General features: G+C 45.6%; 1 protein-coding gene across 1 annotated transcript in view; it reads left to right on the top strand.

Moving 5' to 3' along the window:
• GPC4 (glypican 4) overlaps positions 1-27,024 on the top strand; it is a 358,875-nt gene that overhangs the window by 313,310 nt on the left and 18,541 nt on the right. Inside the window, exon 4 of the mRNA XM_078688559.1 lies at positions 9,781-9,946. Coding sequence (XP_078544685.1) covers positions 9,781-9,946 — 166 coding nt within the window. The remainder of the gene's footprint in view (positions 1-9,780; positions 9,947-27,024) is intronic.

The following is a 27,024-nucleotide window of genomic DNA, read 5'->3' as shown; positions in this document are numbered from 1 at the left end:
ACCATCACCAACAAAGCTCTCCACAACACCGGTCCAGCTTACCCCAACCACCACCTCAACTTCTACCAACCCACTAGACACTTATGATCTGTATCCCAGCAGAAGCACACCGCTCCCTCATCAAGAAGACCAGAAGGAGAAGACGTTACTTCACATACCTCACTGCCAAGACCTAGAATGGGCTCCCGAAACAACCCAGAAGCTCCCCTTCCTTCTTGGACTTCCGAAGGAACCTCAAGACATATCTCTTCCAGATGAAACAGGCATGATCTACTCCTCCCCCTCAGGCCTGCCGTACTCCATGCGTGGTTTGCCTCACAGGTGATTAGCCGTGCTCTACAAATTCACATAACATAACACAAGGTTTGTCCCTGTTGTTTGACTTAAGGCCATAGCTTCAGGTCATGCTGGAAGTGTGTCTCATGCACCTAAAGATGACTCCGGAATGTGAAGCCAAGCTGGATATCATTGAGCACTGCAGGTAGTCTTGTAAGATTACCTCCTATTCAGTCAAGGACATAGACCCATTAGTGCTCTCAGAGCCAGACTTGCAAAACACCATTGTTGTGGTTCAGGTCTTCGGGTAAATCAATATACAAGAAAAAACATAAAAATTCTAACCGGTCCACACCCCAGCCTCACCATTCTCCTTCTGGGAAGATGTTAGGACATCAAGGAATCCTGTGGTCTCACTCTTACTGAGGAGCCAAATCTGAAGCTAATTTTGATGCACTCTGATTTTCTGTGTCTGTCAGCATCGCCAAAACAGGTTGACACTGAAGTAGGCCATGCTCTGCATCTTCAGGACGCTTATGGTTCCCTCTGGTGAGCTTTCAACCCCCATGGATCCTCTAAAGTCTCCAGTTGGGTTACTGCTGACAGGTCCACCCTCAGCACCATCTGTGCCTCCTGAACCCACTCCAACTCCAGAGTTGACTCCAACCCTGTCACCTTGTCAGTTCCTGCTGCTGATGCCTGAAGAACGAAGTCCGTCTCAACAATGGCCAAACCTGCATTCTGGCACAGTTCACATGTACCTGGCCCCAGTCAGTCTGACTCAAAGATAGTGCCTTTTTTCCTAGGAGCCATCCCCCAATGCTCTAAAAAGTCTATGGATTAGGCCTTGACTGTCAGCTAGCTTTTGGTGTTGAGGTTGATGTTGAGGACAATTTCTCCCCACAGTATGAGGACCATTCTTGTGCACCCACAGGAGGCCAATGAACTGGACACTTCATGAGATGGGCAGGAATTTTTTTTGGATTTGCAGTTGCTTTCCATTGCAGTAAAAACCAATGCCTTCACGGAAGTGTTACAGCACTGACAATCCTCATCTGAACCTTACTGCCATTCAACTAGGCCCTTACCAACACTATCATGGGCAGAACACTAGTCCTGCCCACCTGTAAATATCCAGGTGACACGTCATCAAAGGCACCAGATAGAGAGCCAAACAGAATAGAGGCATATGGGTTTGGGATACTTAACTCTACTAGCCTCGCCCTCCGCTCAGTCAACCCCAGCTGCTGGCTGGGATGGTACTCCTATGCTTTATGGCACTTGGTTGCTTAGATCTTACTATCAGCGCCAGAAGAGTTTTGTTCCAATTTGGTACCGACCATCCAAGATATGACCAAGTGCATCATGCAGTTAGGTCTGGACACGACCTACTGTTTAAGCAGGGCTAGCCGACTAGCATGGTGCTCCGGTGTCATGCATAGATAAGATACCCGGGCTTCTTGGGTGACGTACAGGCCTCGCTCATGGACAGGCCTTTTATGGGTCTTGCCTCTTTGATGAGATGGCTGTCTCTGCTCCTGAGAGCAGAGCAACTGTGTGCACCCTCAGTCTTTTCACAATCTTTAGGCACTATCCCCACCAATTTTACTCCTTTTGAGGCATCGCTCCTGGTTTTCTCAACAGATAGTACCAAGGCCCAACACCCCAACAACTGGCACCCCAGTCCTTTCCTTGTCAGGGTAAGGGATCAATCAGACAACTTTCATGTCCAGAGGACACAGAACATCCCAGGCCCCAGCACCTCTGAAAGCAGCTGCAGAGCCGCTTTAGTTTGCTATTAGTAGCACTGGACCACCCAGTGGAAGGCAGGATCCGTTATTTTCCCGATGGGTGGCTAGCCATAACATCCGACCCGAGGGTCCTACAGATCGTCTACTGGGGTTACTCTCTGCCATTCCTGTCCATCCCACCACATCTGCCCCCCCCCACATCAGAGCAGCTTTCAGAAGATGGGTTGTCCATTTTGCTGCTGGACGTTCAAGCATTTTTGCAGAATCGAGCCATCAGTTCCCAAACTTGGTGTTACTACAGTTATTTCTTTGTGTTGAAAAAAGGAGTTGGCCTTCATTCTACTTTAGATCTTTGACCTCTCAGTTTCTTCCTGCAGAAGGACAAATTCAGGATGCTCACGCTGGCCCAGGTTCTATCAGATCTGAATCTCGGAGACTGGATGATGGCATTGGACCTGCAGGGCACCTACTTTCATGTTCACATCCTACAGACCCACAGTTGCAATCTGCAGTTCAGGGTGGGCCGTGAGCATTTTCAGTTTGCTATGTTCACTTTTGTCCTCACCAGTGACCCTTGGGTACTCATTAAGATGATGGCAGTGGTAACTGTGTATCTTTGGAGGTTGGGGGTACCAGTCCTACACTATCTCTACTATTAGATACTGAAGGCGGGCTCACCACAGTCAGTTGTAGGCTGCGTCCCGATGGCGATAAACTCCTTATATCGCTGCGGTTCACAATCAATATGCCAAAGTCACATCTGACTCCTTTGCCGAGGCTTTCATTCATCAGAGCCATCCTGGACTCTGTGCTATTTGGGCCTTTCCTTTGGATCAATGAATCCAAGTCATTCAGGCTATGATTTCAGTGTTTCAGCCTCTATTCTGAGTCTCAGTGAGGATGGCTAAGAGACCTGTTGGCCTGCTGGCCATCTGCATCCTACTATTCGACCATGTCAGGTGATACATAGTGGCTTTGCAGTGGGATCTAAAGTCTCAGTGGGCCCAGCAACACAGATTCCATCCACGTTTTGGAGGGGTCTGCAAATGATCTGCAGTGGTGACTGCTCAAGTGAAATTAGACCAGCAGCAGATCACTATCCCTACTCCACCGAGAGCTGACCATGGTGAGAGACCTATCACTTCTGGGTTGAGAGGTCAACTGAGAGAAGTGATGGCCAGTCAACTCTTGTCTCTGGCGGAGACCCTCCTTCTGACCAGTTTGCTGGAGTTGCTGGCCAGTAGCTTGGAGTTGAAAGACTTCCTACCATCCATCAATGTGAGACTGGTTCAGGTCATCACAGACCACACCATTGGCATGTGGTTGTGCAGCAAGCAGGGTTGTGTCTTGTGCTCTTTGGCAGGAGGCCGTGCTCCTCTTGATCTGACTGACTCGTCCGGGCATCTCCCTGATTGTTCAACATCTGGCAGGAACTTTAAATGACAATCAGACAAACTTATGGTCCGTGGATCACAAATAACCGCTACATCTGGTGGTAGCACAGGGCATCCTCCAGCAATGGGGAGAACTCCGGCTCTATGTCTTAGCCACCTCCAAGAACATGCAGTCTCAGCATGACTTCCTGCTGCTACCTCAACTGCCCTGAGTTCCAAAGAAGATCAAGGACGATTAGGCTCAAGTCATCATTGTGGCTCCGGATTTGGTCAGGAGAGTGTGGTACCCAGAACCTCTGGGCATGAGCATCTGTCCTCTGATCAGGCTGCCTCATCAGGAGGATCTTCTGCAGGGCAGGGTTCTGCACCAAGGCCTGCGCAGTCTACTCCTCCATGCGTGGAACTACTACTGCCTTGACAGCCGGGTCCAATGGAAAGGGTGTTTTGGCCATCGGCCTCCACTACTTTTTGGTATGTGCCACTACACCGACAAACCACAGGCGAGCCACTTTGCTTTGGTAGGTATTCTAAGCATGTGAGGAATCTTTAGTTAGAAGTATCCGTCAGAAGAACAAGTTACTTAACTTCGGTACTGCTCTACCTGTTCAATACTCTATCCAGACTCTCCTCACTGTCCTCCTACCTCCCCATTCTATTGAATAAACAATTTTTTAACATATGAAAAGGTCCGTACCTCCTATCCATATTCTTTGAAAAACTGTTACACACCACTCCACTTAGCAATGCTCTTTCCCATTGGTGCTATCAGTGCCAGGGCAATAAATATTATTTACTCTCTAAATATATACATATAATACAATGCCGCTGTTGATTCAAAATAGTTGACGTTCAGTGTTGTCTATCATCTTCTGTTCATGTCTGCAGTGCTGTTTCATGCCAATTTAAAGACTTTCCAATCCATCACATTCCTGCTATTCTCGTGATATCACCAGACGGCTCATTGTGTTTTTCTCCTGCAAAGCTATACTTTGAAAACCTGGAGGTTGAGCAGGCAGCAGGTACAAACTGCTGAAATCATGCAGGTCCCCATTTCAGACCTTTGTCTTGGCTCGGTTCATTGATGTCCAAGCAGTGACACACTCTGGCAGTGGCCATCTGAAGCCGCCAGGTTCAGCACCACAATACACCCAGTTTGTTGAATGTACTCCTGTCTACTACAGCCATGCTTAGACATACCCGTTTCCCAGTTGCCCTAATAAGGTTGTGTACTTTAGGAGCACAGTCTCACTTTCCCGGTCTCTGTCGTGCTCAGCTTCTGAAGTAACATCTTGTTGCATGCACAGCCTTCCACAATCCCTCCTCTGTGCATGCTATTGATTTGAAATACCCCGCAGGAGGCCAAAATCCGGGGGCTAAGATTACACTTTATAAGGAGGGGAATTTTGCAGTGGGCTTAAGATGAGTATGTGGAACGTTTCTGTGAACAAGATCCATGAAACCATTCGATGAATAGGGCAGTATTTCCCATGGCTGAAAGTGATACTCATTAATAAACCTTCATATAGGGGAAGACAGTGATGTGGACTGAAGACATACGTTGTTTTTATGTTGCTCTTAATATCATGTTAAACTATCTCAGCATTCTATGGCACTATTCTGATAAGCTTGGAATTGCTTAATGTTTGAGTGTTGGTACAGCCATTCCAAAGAAATGCCCCAGCACCTGTTCTGTGGAGAACATTTTTGTGTGAGATATCACCAGGAACTCTACATTTTATGTGTGTTGGCTAAGACTGCAGAGGGTTCCAGGGCCTTTCTGGTGGTTTAGTTGACTTGATTTTGTTTATTTTTGTTTCAATGTGGCTTCTCCACATTTACAAATACATTTCACTAGTGCTGAAGAACATACAGTGTAGCTCCTACAGACTCTTCCTGTAGTAACGAAGATATCGTAACCGTAGTTCTACTTACATACTGAATAAACACTGTTCTTCCGGCCTTTTTTCAGTAATTCGGAGCCACCACTTACCTTATTTTCTAACCTTTGAAGCTCACTCGTGTCTCTGCACCTTCCAGAAGTAGTCACATTTTTGTGCTTCTCCTGAAAATCAGATAAAAGGCATTTGCCCTACTTTTGACTAGTGGATTAAGAAATATTGTAAACGTAAAGATCCTACACTTGTTAAAACTTACAATCATTAAATATAAGTTTCCACCCTTTAAACACATTCAATTCTGAAACAAAATGTTCTCTATCAGAAATCTGTCTCTGCTTGGGCATAGCTTTAACAGACAATATTCTTGCTACTGTTTCAGTAGCTGAGCGCTTAACAAAACTACATTTAACATAACATAACTTTGGGGATGAGTTTTCGCGATACCCTTAAAGTGCTTAGTTTATAACTCAATGTGTGTCCTATTGGTGTTCTGCACTCTCTCAATTTCCCCCTGAGATGCTCTGTTGTGCTCCATAAGTTTCAGGCGGACTAGGGCTGCAAGTGAATCTTCAGGCGTCCTAGATTCCTAATGGTGAGTGTCATCTGGGTGTTCCTTTGTGATCTGCACCGAGTAGCCGTGTGTGTTGAAATGAGTTAAATTCCTCCCAGTGAATAAAGTTGCTGACAGCACTTTGTGATCGCGTTCCAAATACATTCAACATGATTGGGTGGCTGTGACAACTTCCCATGCTCTGCACACTGGGCTGAACTGAGCTCATTCACCCAGCTGTGCATACCACGTCTAGTATGCATCCTGCCCGACGTAAGTGAGAGAGCCTTGCCTCATACCAATCTGTTGAAGTACTCTAGAATCACGAGTCTTGCAGAGCTCATTGAAACGGCAGGGGGTTCTAGGAGACTTTTCTTCTACCCTTCTCGGGAACGATATAACCCTCCATGATTGTCATTATAGGAATGCTCGGCTTTGAAAGGATCACTGCACGTAAGGCATGCAGATGCCTCATAGTGCACTAATAGACTACATGTTGCTTACCTTTCTAGTGGAATACTGCTGTGTGTGTGTGTGTGTGTGTGTACACACAAAGCATCCTAGCACTGCAAGATTGAATGTAATGTTATTTCTATAGTGCAAACCCGACTGGGAAGCAAGAGAGAGCTCCTCAAGGGTGTGAGATCAGGGAACAATCACAGTGTTTGCAAGTGGCAGACGTGTAATTCTAAGGTAACGTGCTTCTGAAAGACATTACTGTTCAGTTTCTTCCTGATTTGCTGGATGGTTGGATCCATTCTGATACCATTGGGGATATGGTTAGATCCTGGGTGTGAAGGTGGTTAAGGCCTACCTTCTGTGTTTTTTTCTTTCTGATTTTTTTTTTTTATTTGTCTGGAAATTTCTTGGCTCCTGGTTTGGTGCTATCCACCAGAGGTGGTTAGTTTATCAAACCAGTACTTCCAGAATAGGGAATGCAATATAACTTGTCTTCTAATGGTGTGGCGTGCCATATTCATGCGGAACATCAATGTGTTTTACTTGTAGGACCTTGAGCCAAAAAGTAAAAACAAGCATTTGCATAGCTAATAGGTCTCGCCTTTAGGTCCTTATAACTGTTTATCCATGCAACACTTAATGTTGTTGCACCAAGGATATTGTGCTGCATAACTAAATACTTATAAGGTCCCAAAAGCCAGACCTATTGGCTATGCCAATGCTTGTTGAAGCATTGTCCTAGCTACTTTTCGGAGTGTGGAATACCACCATAATCAAGTTTCTGTGGGTCCCTCAGGCCTCTGGACACTGGTGTCACTGGTCCTGCTGTACGAATGGAGGCTATTTGAGTACTACTTCTGTTTAGTAGTGCTATGCAAATCCACTCTGCCGCATGATGTACCCACACTGCTAAACAACTCTCATGATCCTAAATTATGCCTGGTGTGCCCCGCTCTAGAATCATGCTCATGTAATGCCATATACACAACCCCCTTTCGTATACAAGTTCTACTGTATATATTCTACTGCTGGACAGCGATTCAGCGCTCTTGTGGCCCGGTTCCACTGCTTCAGAACTACGCAAATAAAAATGTATGGTTTGGTACATGGGCTTGGGCCTTTCTCTGTAAAGCAGAAGGGGCCTGTGTGAATCTAAACGTCCTGTTTGGGTGGGTGTGCCTGTTTAGTTGGGCGTGGCCTGTTTCAAGGTGCGTGGGCTGCTTCAAGGGAATTATTATGTCAAGGGCTGGGAGTAGTTGGGTGAGTAATGCAGTGAGAGCTTAGCTCGGTTCTTGAAGCTCTGCCCGCTCCGCGGGAGTTCCGCCAGCCCTGCTGCTCTGTGAGGGGGTGGCAGTACTGGAAGCCTACATTGAAGCGATGGCGGGGCCTAGTCCTCGAGGTCAATGTTTCTATATATTTCTTCACTGGGTGTACTTTGCTGTCAGATCCTTTACTGTTGGTCTGAGGAGTATACTGGGGAACGAGAACAAAGATGTTTGCCAAGAATCACACAAGTTAGTGAAACAGAAGTGCCCTGCTTTAAAAGGAGTTTATTTCACTATATTAGAATCCGTTATAGGATTACCAATGTGTAAATTTGTGCTGCGAGGCGATGAGTGGGACTGCGACCCCCAACTTTAACCAGATTTCATCTCAGGCGCAACAGTAAACTGCTCCAGGGCTGGGCATGTTTTGATACTTCTGTGAATCGTCTGAGTTTTAGATCTATTCATATAACTCGTGCACCTAGCACGGACTATCCCTATAGGGCTTACTGAAAGCGACAGCAATTCCTAGACTTGGGTTTTAATTGAGCGGCACCGGTCACAATTGTGCGGCACCACTCTACTCGGGAGCAGAGCTGCTTTGATAGGCTAGCACAGTGCAGACATTTATCGGGAGTAAGCTGCAGCTTTAACGCAGGTGCCTGCCGTGCTCTTTCAGTTCTAAGCGCAGGCACAAAAGGCACTTTGTTGTGTGATACAAATATTCCTGGAATTACCTTTCTAAATGGGGCCCCAGTATACATAGTGGCACGCAGACCCCCTCTCCAGCCGCTTTATAAACATTCATTATTGCTACTGTGCTTTCAGTCACGATTTGCACCATGTCGGTGCTTTACCGTCCAGTTAGTCCTGCTAATGGGAACTTTCCTGTCTGAGTGGGCCTGCTTGAGTAGATGGCTTCAATTTAAGGAGTCGGTCTGCTTACGGTTCTTATGCAGTCCCACCCCTTTCTGAAACTGGTATTCTTTTGATTTTGGCCAGTCATATAGCTCTCTGTAAATTGAATTGTCTCCTAGCGCGTAAACAAAACAAGCCTGCAGTGCATCCAGCAGCCACAATGAGCCACAGTGACCTACAATGAGTCATGGCCTTTGTTCTTCGCCAGCGCACGTAGGCATGCTTTTTTGGGGGTCTGCACAATGGGACCTGCGACAGCTGGGGAGCCTCCTGGCCCCAGGAGGGCAGCAACGACAAATCCAAGGGACACTGAGACATCTGCTCACGCAGCTGAGCTCCTGGCACGTGGTCTGCACACTAAAGAGCATCCCTGCACATGGAAAACCCAAACAAGCGCGTTCCTCGCGCTAAAAGGAGGCAGCAGGGAGAGGGGCGAGAGAAGGGGGCGAGTGCTGGATAAAAGTGTCTGCAAAAGTGAAAGTGTTTCTCTCGCGAGAGCGAGCAATGCCAGGAGCGACAATTGCTACCATATGGCGCCGCGTGCTCCCGCAAGTGAATCGCCACACGTGCACGCGTTGCCATTGAAGGCATTGGAACGCGTGCACGTTTTTGGCTGAAAGGCCAAAGCGATTGGTAAAGGTGTTTTTGCCTATGCAGCGCATGTGCGCTGCGTAGGCGAGACCTAATAACATTAGATCTGCATTTAAGACATCAGTGGGACTCAAATCTATTTCAGAGAGTGATTCTGTACGTTTTAGTCGTATTGGCACATGGTAATGACGCAATAATTTTCGAATAAAAATAGCTTTACAGCCGTCGAATGACTTTCATGCCCTGTAAGCAACCTCCAGCCAATCTTGGCTTTTTAAACAACAGCACTTGCTTGAACTTTTCAGACTGTACTTATGTGAAAGCAAAAACACAAGTCCCAGAATGCAATGTTTTGTTGTTTACAAAAGCACTAGCTGAAGGTGTCTTACATGATTTGGTTCCCCTTTGTAAGTGTTTACTTCTAGATTTTAGTTTAGAGTGCCTTTGAAGACTGCAGGGCAAACAGTCCATGTAGTAAAAGGTACTGTTTGCTCCAGAGTCCTTGCAGCATCTCCATTTTAAGTGCAACATTGTTGGTCCAATCCAGTGACACCTCTTGTAACCCAGAAAACTCACACCATCGTTCCTTAAAACAGATTCATGGTAACTGCGCAGAGATGTTTTTGTCTGTTACTTTTTTCATTATTAATGTGATGTTCCATTTGTTTTCTTCTGAAGGTGAACCCAACACCCCAGTGCTCACAAGCTGTGGTGAAAATGATGTACTGTCCGTACTGCAGAGGTCTGGTGACGGTGAAGCCGTGCAACAACTACTGCCTCAATGTAATGCGGGGATGTCTTGCCAATGCTGGGGATCTGGATGCAGATTGGAATGCTTTTATAGGTAAATAAATAACATTGGGTTCTGTATGTATACCTTACCTAAAGAACAAATACACCTCCCACCCCAAGAACCACTGGCATTCGCCTATGAGGTCAAGGGCACCTATCACATTCAATATACACCTACTGCCCCATTCACAAATGTAAGAAACAAAACTTCAAAATTGGAGTGTGCAGGATTACTGCTACATTTGCAGCAAGTTGCAGACTATTCATTGGTTGAAAAGAATCATAGAGGAAGGCTTTGTATATGAAGAGAATCCTAGTCTTTTTGGGAGAGCTCAAATGGGTACAGTTTACATGCTTGAGATTTATCCACTAGTTGGAAAACAATGCAGATGGAAATCTGAAGATAACATGCATTTGAGCATTATCCCACTGTAGCAGTATTGGGTACATACTTTTTTCACGGATAACCCCCCTTATATCTCCAATAAATATATGTGTACTCTCTTCCCAATCTCAACCTGAAGACTGCTTAGGATAAAAAAAGTACTAAGTATGAAGCCCATTTTAAAGCATGGTGTTAGCTAATTCTGGAATCCACCGGAAGCCAACTGAAGGCTTTCCTGCCTGAGGAAGCATGTTATATTATTGCTAAACTGAAAGTCAGAGTAACCCTTGCATTCTAAGCACTTTGAATCAAGCTCCATTTTTTGGGGGCAAGATAATACGGTACGGTGTCATTTTATAATCTAACCTGGAGTTAGCTGTCCCATTTACAGTGGCATTGAGAATAATGAGCATGAGATCCATGATCTTGTAGAACACATGCCACAATAAACATTTTGATGATTGCTATGTGTTTTTTTAGCAAGACAGTCATTGTTAATATCGAAATAAACCCATAGGTTCTTCCCCATGTTAATATGCAGAATGTTTTCATCATCATGTAATGTCATGCTAGATGAGATAAAACAATAGTGTTGATGCTGAGCGGTATGGTTTCACTTTCAGTGCCACTGAGTGCAACTCATTTGCTCATTAACATCCGGACCAGAAAGAGCTTGAGAATGATGCTGAGCCTCACCCACCCTCAAGTGGTTGTCTTCCGTGTAGGATAGAAAACTCCAATGTCTTGAGCATGGATGGTTGTAATCGGATATTGAACATAACTTCAGATGCCGGACCAAAATGGGCCATGTTGGACCTGTTAACTTTTTAACAGGAGAAATGTGGAAGTCCATTGAATAGCAAGGATGTAAAACCCAGTGACCTAATTTTAATGCATAGTAACGAATCAGTGGTCCATCTCGAATGCCACTGACCAGTATTTGGCACAGCCATCGCCCTCTAATGCAAACCGAAACCATTGTTTAAGTAAACTAAAAAACTGTTTTTGTAAACAAATCTAGGTCCCTCCTAATTATCTGGCTGGACTCCAACTCTCTTTTCTCCAGAACTTTCATTGCTCTGCTTCATCCCATTTCGGTTCCATCTCTCTAAACTGATGTTGATGAGGCGTAGTGCTTTTTAAAGCTCCTAAGAAAATAAAACGTTGCCATGCAAAACTGTGAAGATTAGTCACCAACTTGTTTCACCCAAATAAATCAAGTGTAATTGGTGCAACTATGAGAAACTGCATTAGTCAGTCTAGTTTATTTCTGCAGGATGCCTGTTGGAAGGTTGTCAGGAAAGAAAATAATACAAAATATAATTCTACAACTTTTATATAACCCTTTGCATGGCTTATTGATATATATTTGACACTGTTCACCATTCCGTCCATCAATTGTTATATTTGCACATAAATATATACATATATATATATATATATATATATATATATATATATATATATATATATATATATATATATCACGCAGCTGTTATTTCGAAACAGTGACACATGGTAATTTCATATATGAGCGTGCGTTTACATTATCACGTGCTCAGTTTAGCCATGGATCACAAAGATATGTGCGTGAATACCTAAAAACGCTAAAATATAATTAAAAGTTATGTGTTACACTATTAACATGCTTAAAACTCTATATTTGATTTAGTACTATTTATTGACGTCAGTATTTCAAGAGCCATCAATTGCTGTTTTGTTCCACGCGGCCATACATTGAAACCCCCCCCTTCAAATGAGCTGCCACGAGACTATACCAAGCGCGTGCTCAGTTCTATTTGAGCGCTTTCGGTAAATTTGCAAAATGTATGAAGTTCAAAAGGTCCAGTGTTTTTTTTCTTCTTATCCTATACACACTTTGTCGTTAATAAACAGTCAGAACCATTTTACTCTTTCTATTTAACTGGAATTGGGATTTTACTCTCTCTATTTAACTGGAATTGGGATAACTTTTAGTGTTGGAAACGCTTATACCAAGTGCACGACACTGCGGCCCACAAACCCAGCCTATTCTATGCAGCTGCTGCAAGTCGGGTATAGCACTGCCCAGGAGCAGCTGCGTAAGTGCCCTGCGGCCTCACCCACTGAGGTGCAGAAGCAAAGGGGGTTGTAAAGTGGCCTGTGCAGACACATACACGCTCGGCTTAAAACTTGCATCGTCCGAGAGAGGGGAAAGGGGGCTGCTGCTGCTGCTGCTGAAGATTATGCCCTGGATGGGCCCTTTCTCCCAGGCTTAATTTGGTCGTGCGTTTTGCACTTTGACTTCTGAAATCATAAATCTCAGCGCTGGCTTGAGTAACAGGGCCCTGCGGATTTGTTTACTTGCCCCTGGGCAAGGATTTGAGATCAAACGACGGACCTGGGTGTGCGCTGGGAATGCTTTAGTGTCGGCCTTTCCCATGTTCGGAAATAGATTTAGCCTGCGCGTTCATTTTTTCCTAAAACATAAATGGGACGCTGATATTTGTACATTGAAGGGTTGAATTGCATTTCCTTTCTACGCGCATTTGTGTAATACAGCGAGTTTATTTCGTGCATCCTTGTTACTCTCAGTAGTGTCCCACTTCAACATATACTAGTGCCCTTCTTTAACTCCTACTAGTAACCTACTTTGTGTCCCACATATCCTCATCCTAGTGTCCTTACATAAACTCATACTAGTGTCCTACTTAACCCTTACTAGTGGCTTATTTCATCACCTACTGGCATCCTACATATAGATAGCCTAGTACCCCTAAATAAACTAATACAGTATTCTACATAAACTTACACTATTGTCCTCCTTTAACCGATACCAGCGCCGTACAGACAATCATCCTAGCATCCCTAAATAAATGTATACTAGCCTCCTACATGAACAGACACTTGTGTCCTTCTTTAACTCATACTAGGGACCTACTTTTAAACTAGTTTTCAGCTCAGCACCCTGTGACTCTGGGCAATAGCTCCGTTCACCTCCCCGACGGCCCCCAGCACCTTGAGACCCCTAGGGGTGATTAGTTTGCGCTTTACAAATACCGGATACATACATACTTTAACCCATACGAGCATCTTATTTCATCACCTACTAGCATCATACATATAGACAACCTAGTACCCCTAAATAAACTAATTGTATCCTTCGTAAATTTACACTATTGACCTAATTTAACCCATTCTAGTTTCTTACATACATTCATCCTAGTATCCTTACATAAATATATACTGGTGTCCTACATAAACGGACACTAATGTCCTGCTTTAATTCCTACTAGTGACCTACCTTAACACAGTAGTCTCCTATAAATACTCCTCCTAATTGCCACTACATATTCTCTTATTGGTATCCTACATAAATAAACACTAGTTTTCCACTTAAAATAATACTTGCACTCAAACTAGTGTCCTTTGTAAACTCCTACTATTGTCCCACATATTCTGATACTAGTGTTTCACTATAGATTTATTAGATTTCCTTATTAAGTGCAACGTATCGCCCTGAGCAGGGTCTCTTAGCAGTGTTACTGCTCTACAGGTACTGGGACAGGGATATTCAAGTACATATTTAAAACTGGTGAAAGATTTTAAAAAACCCAGGATTTAGGAGATGTTTTAAACTGTTTAAAATGCATGCAAGTACATAGATGTAGCAGGAGCTGATCCCAGTGCTGGGGGGCTAAGTATGAGAATGCACAGCCCCCATACCTGGTAATGCAGATGCGCTGAGGATGTAACCGGAGTTTATTGCTGGATCGGAGACTCCGAGGCGGGGCAGATCACTGCAGTTTGCCCAGCAAATAGAAAGGTACACTTTGGACCAAACAAGTTTAAACAGTGTTTTTTATATAGACAGCCAATGAAGGGTTTTGAGAATGAGTTCGGAGAGTGATCGAGGTGGAAGATGACAGATTAGCCGTGCCGCGGTATTTTGAACCACATGGAGCTTGGAGAACAGTCTTTCATTCATGGCGACCATTAACGCGTTGCCATAATCCAGGCAGCTGATTATGAGCGGCTGGACTAAGGATTTTCTTGACTGAAGTGGTAGCCGCTGAAATACTTTCCCGAGAGGGTGCATGATTCCAAAGCAGGAGACCGAAATGGCATTCAAATGTTCCCTCATGGAGAGGTTCTCAAGTGCCACGATTCCCAGTTTTCTGACTATTGCTTTTGGGGTGGGAACTGGACCCAGACCATGTGGCCACCTGTCCTCAGACCACACAGAATGGGCATTCCCAAAGAGCAAAATCCCTGTTTTTCTGGTATTCATTTGAAGACAGTTGAGCTACATCCATGAGGCGATCTTATTCATGCAGTCGCGGAATCTTTCTTTAGTAGAGTCCGGGTTATGTCCCATTGTGATGACCAGTTGAGTGTCATCTGCATAAGATATGACCTGGAAACCAAAAGATTTGAACACTTGTGCCTGTGGGGCCACATAGATACTATAAAGAGTGGGGCTCACTGAGGATCCCTGTGGCACTCCCATTTCCAAGGCTATAGTTCAAGAGCAGTAGGACTCTAACTGCACCGTATGGGTGCACTCACTCAGAAAATTTCAACCATCCCAGAGCTTTCCCACCGAAACCTATCTGCCCCAGTCTTTTAATTAGGACTGAGTAGGAGCTGGTGTCGAATGCTGCTGATAAACCCAATAGTACCAGCATTGCTCAGTGCCAATCATCCAAAGAAAGTCTTATGTTGTCTAATACCTCAACTAGTGCCATTTATGTGCTAAAAGAAGCTAGAAAACCTGACTGGGAGGGATCGAGCAAAGCATGGCTTTCTAGAAAAGCTGTTAGGGTATTCACCTTAGTTTCCATAACTTTTCCAAGGAAACGGAGCAGTGAAATAGGTCTAAAATGTTCTAATTCTTTGGGATTTACTGTGGGCTTTTTAAGAATAGGATTGACCGGTAATGGTTCCTGGCAAAAGAAAAGAGTGAATTGATCATTGAGAGAAGGGAGAAGTGCTGGGGCCAAAGTTGCCATGATATACGGTTGTGCAGGATCCTCTGGTGATGCAGACTTAACTCAGTTTATCAGTGCATTGACGTGGCCCTGATTCACCCCATTAAAGTCTTCCAGAAAAAACGCGCAATCCGTTTCCGAGGGGATAGGCGCAGTCCTGAATTCTTGTGTGGTGTCTTTTGCAAACGTGATATAAATTCTGACTATTTTTTCCCCAAAATAGTTGGCAAGATCATTTGCCAGGGCCTGAGATGCTAAGACAGGTTTGGTGCATGCTGGGGGATGTGGTGAATTCCTTGATAATCTTAAACATTTCTTTTGCATAGTTTTATTTTACTTTACAGAATTTTATATAGCGCGTACTTGACCCGAATCGGGTATCAGAGCGCTTTACATAGCACCAGTTGCATTGCATGAGGACACATTCATTTTTTGTTAGGCACGGGGAGATTAAGTGATTTGCCCAGAATCACAGGATGTTCAGCGTCATTGCAGAGGCTCGAACCCAGTTCCCCAGATTCAAGGTCGACCGCCCTAGCCGTTCGGCCAACTCCTCTCCTTGCATCGTTGATTCTATCTACAATATGGGATTTCCTTGCTGTTTTCAGATTGTTATGATACATTCTTGAAGCCATTGCTCTATGTTCCATCGTGTTTGAGGTCCTCCATTTACATTCCAATTTCCTACACAGTTTTTTCCCTTCTTTAAGGAGTCTGTAAACCATGGTACTCAAAAGAGTCTTTGGTTTAGGACTGCTCAATTTAGTAGGGGCAACCTTATCCAGGGTTTGAATAACCAAACTCTCAAAAGCTTCCTAGGCCATGTTCATATTCCTCTGATCAGTCAGGGAGTGGGGAGAAAATGTGATGTGAGAAGGGCACAGGCCTCCAGGACTTGATTAACCTACGTGCTGTGGTCCTAGCATCAAGGAGCCTTCCCACTTGAGAGTGAAATTTAATTGCATCATGGTCAGTCCAGACCAGCAGGATGGAGAATGGGGGGTGGGGTGTTTCGACAGAGAGAAGTGTCGTACATAAACTGACAATAGTGTTCTTCTTTAACTAATGCTAGTTTTCTAATGTAGGGCACAGACAAATATATAGGAAAAAAGAAAGCTATATGTTTTATCTTGAATAGTATAGTCATGCAAGACTTTTAGTGCACACTTGTAGCCAACAGTCACTACAGCCGTAGCAGCAAATGTATTCAGCAAGACTTTGATGCTGACTCATGCCAAGCATGTTCTGTATGTGTGCTGAAATAACATTAATAGAGCATTTGAAAAAAGGATCGTACAGTCAGCTGTGTATGTCAGATTCATGATGGATTCTAGCTCACAGTACATTCAGTTGTAGTGTCTGTCAATGAAATGAACAATATTCCATGCACAGTCTTACAGAATAAGCCAATATATAGTTAATTTACAGTAAGCAGTAAAACCACTGAAAGTTTGCTATAAATCAGTACGCATTAGGGATAAGTACCAATTGAGGTTGTGAACTTTGTCCAGTGCTGAATATCCCCAGCTTGAAGGATGATTGTGGGCAGTACCCAGAAGTGACTCGCTCTACCTTGTTGGTGGTGAGGGCATGTGCCAGGAAGTGGCCAGCTCACCGTGGCAACTTTGGGCTGTACCTAGAAGTAACATTCCTCATCCTGTGCATTGGTTGTGGGCGGTATCCAGGAGCAACCATAAACATAGGTGTTGGTGGTACCCTGTGGTCAAAATGTCACAACCCAAATTTAAAGAACTGTGGGCAGTAACAATAGGTTAAAAAATCTAACCTGCTAGTGTGATTGTATGCTATCCTATCACCAAGAAAGAGACAGAAGGAAAATACCCAGGCACATCCTCTTACCAAACTGCATGTAGCACGAAAAGTACTTGAGTTGCAAATCACTTTTACTAAAATGTGCTACAATAGTCTAGAGGATTCAAACAAGAAATTAAAGCGGTCGCCTCACCCACAACTTATCCTGGAATGCTTTATTCTCAGCGACCTCACCACACCAGAGTAGGACTGTGCCACTCTGGTGGTCTCAACCTTTAAGGCAGTTCTTACTATATTTGATATCAGGCCAATCATAGGGGTTCCGGTGAAACATTCTTAAAAATAACTACGGGTAAACCCAAACTTTTTTCCTTTTTATTCATGGGTACCCTTGATATGATTAAGAAACCGGTGTAGATGGTAAAATGCAATGATTCACCTAACCACATAGGACTGCCATCATGTTTTGACCAGCACCTAATCTTATATAGGTAAACGGGTTTCTTCAGGACTCTGGAACTCTCTGCGCAGCTAATGAATATATTTGTTGGCCACAGACAGCTGATTGGACACTTTGGCCAACCCCCTGCTCTGGATAAACCAAGGCCCTGTGCTGTTGGGGATTGCACTCCTACAGCGGGTAGGGCACAGGGCCTGGCTAACTCTGTTGTGCACAGCTGAAGGCGCAGGGTCTCTGATCATGCACAGTTCAAGTTCAGGAATTTGTATAGCGCACTACTCACCCAGAGGGTCTCAAGGCGCTTGGGGGAGGGGGTGCATTATTTATCGAATAGCCAGGTTTTAAGTTCCTTTCTAAAGGAGATGTGGTTCTGTGTAAGGCGGAGGTGAGGGGGGAGAGTATTCCAGGTCTTGGCCGCCAAGTAGGAGAAGGATCTTCCTCCCATGGTAGATCTGTGGATGCGCGGAACTGCGGCGAGGGCTTGATTGGAGGATCTTAGTTGGTGGGTGGGTGTGTAGAAGGACAGTCGTGTGTTGAGGCATTCGGGTCCTAGTTTGTAAAGGGCCTTGTGTGCGTGGGTGAGGAGACGGAACGCTATTCTCTTGTTGACGGGAAGCCAGTGGAGGTCTTTCAGGTGATCGGTAATGTGAGCTTGGCGAGGGATGTCCAATATGAGTCTGGCTGATGCGTTTTGGATGCGTTGGAGTTTTTTCTGTAATTTGGCTGTGGTTCCAGCGTAGAGGGTGTTTCCATAGTCCAGTCGGCTAGTGACCAGTGCGTGGGTGACAGTCTTTCTTGTTTCGGTGGGGATCCAACGAAAGATTTTCTTGAGCATACGAAGTACGTTGAAGCAAGAGGATGAGACGGCGTTGGCTTGCCTGGTCATTGAGAGGGAGGAGTCTAGGATGAAGCCTAGGTTACATGCGTGGTCTGTGGGTATGGGTGCCTTGCCCAGGGCCGATGGCCACCATGAGTCGTCCCAGGCCGAGGGGGATGATCCTAGGATGAGGACTTCCGTTTTGTCTGAGTTGAGTTTTAGGCGGCTGTTTTTCATCCATTCGGCTACTTATTTCATGCCTTCGTGAAGATTGGTTTTGGCGGTGTTAGGGTCTTTGGTGAGGGAGAGGATCAGCTGGGTGTCGTCAGGATAAGAGATGATGTTAAGGTTGTGTTGTCGTGCGATGGATGCGAGGGGACTCATGTAAACGTTGAAGAGGGTGGGACTGAGAGATGATCCTTGTGGTACTCCGCAGATGACTTCGGTGGCCTCTGATCTGAATGGGGGGGGAGTCGGACTCTCTGGGTTCTTCCGGCGAGGAACGAGATGATCCAGTCCAAGGCTTTTCCTTGTATGCCGATGTTGCTGAGGCGTTGTATGAGGGTGCTATGGCAGACTGTGTCGAAGGCTGCGGAGAGGTAGAGTAGGATGAGGGCAACTGTTTCTCCGTTGTCCAGAAGCGTTCGGATGTCGTCTGTCGCTGCAATGAGGGCTGTTTCGGTGCTGTGTTTGGCTCGGAAGCCGGATTGTTTGGTGTCGAGGGAGTTGTTGGATTCAAGGAAGGCGGCGAGCTGGCTATTGACGGCTTTCTCAATGACTTTGGCAGGGAATGGGAGGAGGGAGATGGGGCGATAGTTCTTAAGTTCAGAGGGGTCTGCTGTGGGTTTCTTCAGGAGGGCGCTGAGTTCGGCGTGTTTCCAGCTTTCTGGGAAGGTAGCGGAGTTGAAGGAGCAGTTGATGACATCACGAAGATGGGGTGCGATGATGGAGTCTGCTTTGTTGAAGATGTGGTGGGGACAGGGGTCGGTTGGCGAGCCTGAATGGATGGAGTTCATTAGGCGGATGGTGTCTTCAGTGGTGATTGGGTTCCAGGTGCTAAGGTTGTTAGAGGGCAGTTTAGGTTCGGAGGTGGGAGGAGTGGGCTGTTCATTGGAAATGTTCTCAAAGCTGTTATGTATGTCGGCTATTTTGTTGTAGAAGAAGGAGGATAACGAATCGCAGAGGTCTTGGGAGGGAGTGATGTCGTTTGAGGCTGCGGTGGGGTTGGTAAATTCTTTGACGATGTTGAATAGTTCCTTGCTGTTATGGGCGTTGTTGTCGAGTCGATCCTTGAATGCTGATTTCTTGGTGGATCGGATCAATTGGTGGTGTTTGCGGGTGGCTGTTTTGATGGTGGTCAGGTTGTCAGTGGTTGGGTTTCTTCTCCATGTTTTCTCGAAAGTACGGCATAGTTTCTTGGATTTCTTAAGGTCATCGTTGAACCAGGGGGCCTTTTTGCTACCCTGTTTGGTTTCGTGGTTTTTCAAGGGTGCTAATTCGTCAACGCTGTGAGTGATCCATTGTTTGAGTTTGGTGGCAGCTTGGTTTGGGTTCGATGAGAGGGTGGGAGGGTTTTGTTTGAGCGATGTGAGGAGTTGGTCGGTGGTGATTTTGTTCCTGTTTCTTCGCGGAATAGGTTGTGGGTCGAGGTAGTTTTGTAGCTGAAGTGAACACATCTGTGGTCCATCCAATGGAGAGCTGTGGTGTGATCGAAGGAGATGTGCTTGCTGGAGGTGAAGATTGGGTCGAGCGTATGTCCGGCTACATGGGTGGGGGTGTCAACGAGTTGTTTGAGTCCGAGATTGGCTAGGTTGTCCAGAAGGGTGGTGGTGTTGATGTCGTTTTTCTTATCCAGGTGGAAGTTGAGGTCTCCCAGTGGAATGTAGAGAGTTCTCGGAGGTGATGGCGTGTGGGCTGATGAAGTCAGTGATGTCTTCGCTGAATTGTGTGCGGGGTCCTGGTGGTCTGTAGATGAGGGTGCCTCTGAGTGTGGTCCTGGGGTCGGTGTGGATCTGGAAGTGGAGGTGTTCGGCGGTTGTAAGGTTATCGTCGAAGCTGGTCGTGATTCTGATGGTGTTCTTATGGACGATGGCGATGCCTCCTCCTGTTTGGTTGGTGCGGTCTTTTTGGATGATCTTGTAAGCGTCCGGGATGGCAATGGCGATGTTGGGTGCTGATGATGCGTTCATCCAGGTTTCTGTAAGGAAGGCGATGTCCGGTGAAGCAGTGTCGAGTAGGTCTCAGAGTTCAGTGGCGTGTCTGTGGATCGAGCGGGTGTTCAGCAGGATGCATTTCAGGTTGTTAGAGACGGAGCTGTGTTTGGAGTTGGTGGATTTGGTGTGGGTCTTGATGCAGGCGAACTTGCAGGAGTGGCAGGCGAAGGGACCGTGGTTACGTCCTGGGGCAGCTTCGTAGCATTGTGGTGTGCGTCCGGGGTTAAGGGCTAGGAGGGTGGCGGCGTCATACGTTATGTGGGAGTAGTGCAGGTTGCGGGGGCCAGGGGGTCTGGCGCTAGGCGCGGTCCAGGCGCGGACGGGCGTAGACGGGCTTACCTTTGGCGCACCTTCGGCGCGCATGGGGCGCGACCGCTGCGCGCAAATGCATCTGTCATAAGTGGATAGTGGTGGGGGTGGGGTGAGGGAGGGGCAGCTGGGAGGCGGGATCTAGGTGGAGGGCCGGGCTGGGAGGCGCAATCAACAACAACAAAACGGCAGCGAGTCAACAGCCAAACACGGCTATACTGTGACCCCAAAACGCTATGCAGAGGCAATAATTAAGCACACAGGCACAAATTACACACGCAGGTAAGGCAGCAAAGTACAGTCGAGTAAACGATGAAAGCGCAGCTCAATGGTAAAGCGCTACGATACAATTGCATTCAGGCACATAGATAAATGCAGGAGCAGTGTAATCGGAGCGCAGTTGTTCTCAAAAGGTAAAGAGCAGTTTTCCAGTAAAGCTCAACGATACCACTATCGGGGCAGGGCAGGGAGCAGCGTGAGGAGCGGCCGCTTCTGTGGAGCACAGGGCGGTCACAGCGCTAGCTCTGTAGAGTAGAGCCTTATCGATCTGTGGGAGGGAGGGGCAGCTGGGAGGCGGGATCTAGGTGGAGGGCCGGGCGGCGCAATCAACAACAACAAAATGGCAGCGAGTCAACAGCCAAACACGGCTATACTGTGACCCCAAAACGCTATGCAGAGGCAATAATTAAGCACACAGGCACAAATTACACACGCAGGTAAGGCAGCAAAGTACAGTCGAGTAAACGATGAAAGCGCAGCTCAATGGTAAAGCGCTACGATACAATTGCATTCAGGCACATAGATAAATGCAGGAGCAGTGTAATCAGAGCGCAGTTGTTCTCAAAAGGTAAAGAGCAGTTTTCCAGTAAAGCGCAACGATACCACTATCGGGGCAGGGCAGGGAGCAGCGTGAGGAGCAGCCGCTTCTGTGGAGCACAGGGCGGTCACAGTAGGGGTTGGTAACAAGTGGCGAGTTGGGCGTGGGCTCTGTCTATGAGCTCGACGCAGGGGCCAGCTCCTGCTGTGCACAGTAAAAGACTAGGCCCTGGGTCCAAACCCTGCTGCACTGTACATTGATGGTTAAGATATAGAAAAAAGCGATGGATGGAATTCTCAAATTAATCTCATCCACTGGTTATTATTAGGGGCCGCATCCCTATCCATCACTATTTTGCTCACCATGTGACCTCAGTTTGGACCAAGCCATATGTGCAAATCAGTCTCGACCCTGTTCCAATGGGAACAGTCCAGCCTGAACTTCCAAGCCAGATCCTCCCTGAATTGGAGCTCTAGCAACCCAGGACCCGTTTTGCCCAGCTGATGAGCCCATAACTAGGGAGTAGTAGCAATGCAGTGGGATGTCGCCCAGAGTGGTTACTGGTGGTTGAGATTAACTTAAGCATTCCATCCAATCACTGTTTTTTATTTTTGTTGTGTTGCCCTAAGTGAGACTGGTATGACCAGATATGAATCCTGTGCACACTCTGTCACTGGAACCAAGCTGTACCCTGCTGATGAACCTATAACTAGAGCAAATCAGTCCTGGGTTGCATGTGGGAGGATCTGGCTAGGTTTTTCGGGCTGGACTGTTCCTATTAGAGCAGAGTCAAGACTTTATTTGCATACAGTTGGGTCCAAATTGAGGTGGCAGGGTGTGCAAAATAACAGTGGATTGGGATGTGGCCCCAGGTAATTAACAGTGGCTGCGATTGATTCAAGCATTCCAACCCTCACTGTTTTGTATCATTATTGCACATAGGTGGTTAGGCTCATGGAACAGTTGTATGTAGTACATCACAAAAAAAAAATAGCAAAATGCTGATACAATCCCCTCTTGAAAAAAATATATGTAAAACGGCAATTTCAAACGCAGATAACACCAAATTAACCAAACAGCAGAACATGAAAACAGTCGCAAAAATGTACAAATGCTATCTCTCCCTTGGCTGATTGTGCAATATTAAAACCAAGCATGGACAGGGCCACTCGAGTTATGTAAGTATGTGGCGGTACAGTCCCTCCCCATAGTTATAGATCCTCCACACGTGCCCTTGAGCAGTACTTACATGAGCATTGGAGATAGCTTCCAGGTAAAAAAATAATAAGTAATATTTTTACTTTTTAATGAATTCTTCCGTGAAAGTGTTTATTATTGAAATGATGAAGGTTGGTATGGTCGAACTATTGCGCATTGGTCTCCATCGCTAGAGAAACCTAGTCAGCGGGTTCCAATATGATGTAAAGCAGCGCCATCTGCTGGCCGGGTGAAGAGCTTGGTCGAGCAGCAACTTTATGCCGAGACATCTCTACTGGTAGTGCAGTGACCAATGACCGGTGTATATGTCCTAATTCAAGCATATCACCGCAAATCTAATGTGGAAATTCACAGTCATTATGGTATTTAACATGTCAAATAAAGGTTGTGACGTAGGCGAGGCACCCATGGCATGTACAGTTCGCTAGCATACAAAATGGTGTGATCCCTGCAAAAAACAGTGTGAAACATTTCTTTTTAAATAAATCAGGTAAGAAAATCTTAGAACTATGTATGTCTTTTAATGTTCGACTCTAGCAGTCTAAATACCTCACTTGATCCAAACAATCTAAATGTGTTTGCTGCAGATCTTTCATTCAGTACCTTAATTTTGCTAACTTTTCGGGGCATTAATCCTCAGGACCGCTGCTACAGTAGGCGATTCCAGGCTCCTGCCTTGGCAAGAGCAGCTCGGGTGTACAGGATCTGCCTAGACCTCCTAGAGATGACCTGCCCTGGTTTCATAAACTGTGTCGGTGCATGTACTGCCATCAAGGGTTTCTTCCCATTAGGGTACCACTGGGGAGGCGAGGGATGCAGGGAGAGGGGTGCTCTGGGGCGGTTGAGGGGTAAGGGGTGGAGTGGTTTGGGAAAGTTGCCATCCAGATCTAGGAGGTGAGAAACCAGCATCAGTCCTGAAAATAGACACTGGGGGCAGATTCTGCAAGAATTAGTGAACAACTTAAAATTGTGCAGGTCTGATTACAACATGTTTCATGATCATATTATCTTGGACCAACAAATACTCATAATGCCTTAGATGTGCAGCACCAAAGATGATCTATCATTGCACTGTGGCTCAAAGACAAGCCAGCCATGTTTTGCATGGGATTTGTGACTGAGGCACATCCTCCAGTACCAATTTTGTTGCTAAGACTACAGTCCAAGTGTCAATCGTGTAATATGTGTCATTTTTTAGAAAGTTCCATGAATCACATGAGAACAGCATACAATCACCTACTCCCAACTGTTTGAATGGGAGACTAAACAGCGTCGGACCTAGGTACCTCAACAACAGTCGTCGCTTCAACCAGCCTTCTCTCTCCCTCGCACGAGCTCCCCGCATCCAGTCAATCCGTTCCGGTGGAAGATCTTTCTCCTACATCGCTGCTAAGTCCTGGAACTACCTCCCACAACACAAAAGGGGCTCCGCATCCTTTCTCGACTTTCGTGGGAAGCTGAAGACCTGGCTGTTTGGTTAGGAGTTCCATGAGGCTTACGTTCCTACCCCGCACCTGGTACGCTCACGGGTGATTGCCTGTACTCCACGAATGGAAATAACATACAAGTGCCAAATGAAAACAGATGCAAAGCAATTAATTATGGCTTTTTGCAACTTTTGCTGATCTTACTTTGTGTGCAATAGTTGGAGCGTTTGCACGGGTTCTGTACCATAACGTACCTATTGCATATATTTTCAAGGCTATTGTGCTATGGGGCGCAATGCCATATATCACTGCTCTTGCGTCAATTTTCCGCACAAAAATTCATTTGCACCCAAAAGTAGATGAATGCCATATTTTGCGTCACTTTGCCAGGCAGACTAAGAGATCTGAGTTTGCAAGTTGCGAAGTAAGTTTGTGTTACTGTCTGCTTGGCAGCATTCCCCGTTTCTGTGGCAGAGCTGTGTGTAAGATGCTTTCACCCTCACCCTGGCTGCTGCTATCTGCGGCGGCGGACCCTGGCCGCTCTGCGGGAGGCCTCTGCCTCTTCAGTATCAGCAGTCAGGGCAGGGGCTGCATTCCTGCGCAGGAATCCACGCAACGCCACGCCACCATGAGTAACAAAGACCCCAATTCGCTCTACATTCACATGCTCTTGTGTATGGCCTGGGCAGCCCCAAGTTCACAAAGGCGCCAAACAGCCAGAAGAATTGGGGTTTGTATTTCTTTTCAGGCCTTCACAAATACATTATTGATCTGGCGCCTTCCTGCGCCGCGGGGGCCGCGAGGGAATACGCACGGAGCACATTGGACGATTTTCTTATTACGAATATGCCCGTTGCTGGAGCTTCCCATTAAAAATATTTTTTTATTTTAATTAAAAGCCTGTCTGTCTGAGCACGAGCGGCTTTTCAGGCTAAGTTAAAGAGCAACAAAGGCTGTGACGCGGTGAGTACATTCAGGCAGTGCTCCACTTGTTTACAAAAGTCCCCCATTTGCTGGCACATCAAAAGCATTTTTCTCTCCCCCACGGTATAAAGGGACATTCATGACAACAGTCTTTGCCCCGAGATTTTGAAGCATCACTTTATATTGGGAAAGCGCCACAATACGTCTGACCTTTTGTTTCATTTGTTCTTACCTTTTCTCCTTTTTTTCTCTCCAACAAAATATGCGTGGAGTTGGAGACCTGTTTGCAGGTCAGAGCCGCTGCATTCCAGCCGAGAACAGCTCTGTCATTCATGCCCTTTCGTTAGCAGTGTGTGTGGGGTTTCCGAATGAAAGGGCTTATCGCCTATTGCCTTTCTTCCTTCATTGAATAAAGGGGATTTTTTAATGCCTCTGGGCTGACTGGAGCAACAATTTATTCTAAGCATTGCTACAATTCCCTACTGCAGATGAATTGTGCGCCACATGAATGGCCGCCCCGGCTGGAATGTGCATTCCAGGGCATTGAGGCAAGGTGCCATGCAGGCCAGTGAGACGGAAGAGACGGGTCAATTTATTCGCTGGGTTTAAAGGGAACAAGCAAGCAAACCACCCTCTTGAAATGTAATAATTGCAACCCACTCATTTTGATGCATGTCACCACACTTAAAGTAAGGTGACCAGATTTTGAGAAGCAAACTCCGGGACAGGCCAGACTTAAAGTAGGAATAAGGCCTTTATCGTTACTTCTATGTCTGGCATTATATATATGTAGATATACATATTTGTATATATATATATAGATATATATATATATATATATATATATATATATATATATATATATATATATATATATATATATATATATATACACACCCACACACACATTTACGAGCTATCTGCACATAATTTTAACTGTGGCAAGACCTCTACTCTGAGCCTCCTTGCCTTCCTCCCCACTCTGTCTCTCCTTTGCTGCAGAGTGAATGCAACCGACCTCCTCCTGGGCTACCTGCACAAGAATATAACTTACAAATCTCCTTTGCAGGATGAATTGACTTTTGTCCCCAAAAAAACAGGACATGTATTTAAAACTTAGGAAAGCGTAGGGACACCTGGACACTCATTTGAAAACCAGGACTGTCCGGGGAAATCCGGGAGTCAGGTCACACTACGTTAAAGGAATTATAATAGTTATTATCAGTATACTTATTATAATAGTTATTATCGGTACACTTATTATAATGCATATTTGGAATGCACTGGGAAATTTGTAAGTTATTGGTAGTGATGTAACAAGGGCCATGTTGCTCCCTATTTGAGAAGTAAGAGACATCTGTAGTTGGAGTGTAGGAGCTCAAGTTCCTAGTCCCTGCACATGTTGCTCTGTTGATGGCTATAACCCCTAGTTATGCGGCATTTTAGTGACTTGAACAGTACCCATTGCTTTTACTTGTGTAATTTTACATCACTGAAATGAATGCATTGCTCTCTAACGTAACCACAGGGTTGATCGAAGGAGCAGGGCCTGCACTGACTGTTTGGCCACCGAAGAAGGTAACAATATCAGATAGACAAGAAAAACAGACTTGTATTAAACTAACTAGGTCTTAGTTTTAACGAAATATGTTGAAAGACGGGTATCATTCTTTATGTTTTACCGAGAAAACCAGAACTGTATGGAAAAACAAAGGGTTATAATTAGCCATCACCTACTTTTTTTTTATAGCAGATGAAACTGTGCTTATTTTATTGGTCTTTACCATTTTCTACAGAATGTGTTTTTTTAAACCGTG

The sequence above is a fragment of the Lissotriton helveticus genome, chromosome 4_1 (assembly GCF_964261635.1).
Source record: "Lissotriton helveticus chromosome 4_1, aLisHel1.1, whole genome shotgun sequence".
Taxonomy (NCBI): domain Eukaryota; kingdom Metazoa; phylum Chordata; class Amphibia; order Caudata; family Salamandridae; genus Lissotriton; species Lissotriton helveticus.
This window is presented reverse-complemented; position numbering and strand designations above follow the sequence as displayed.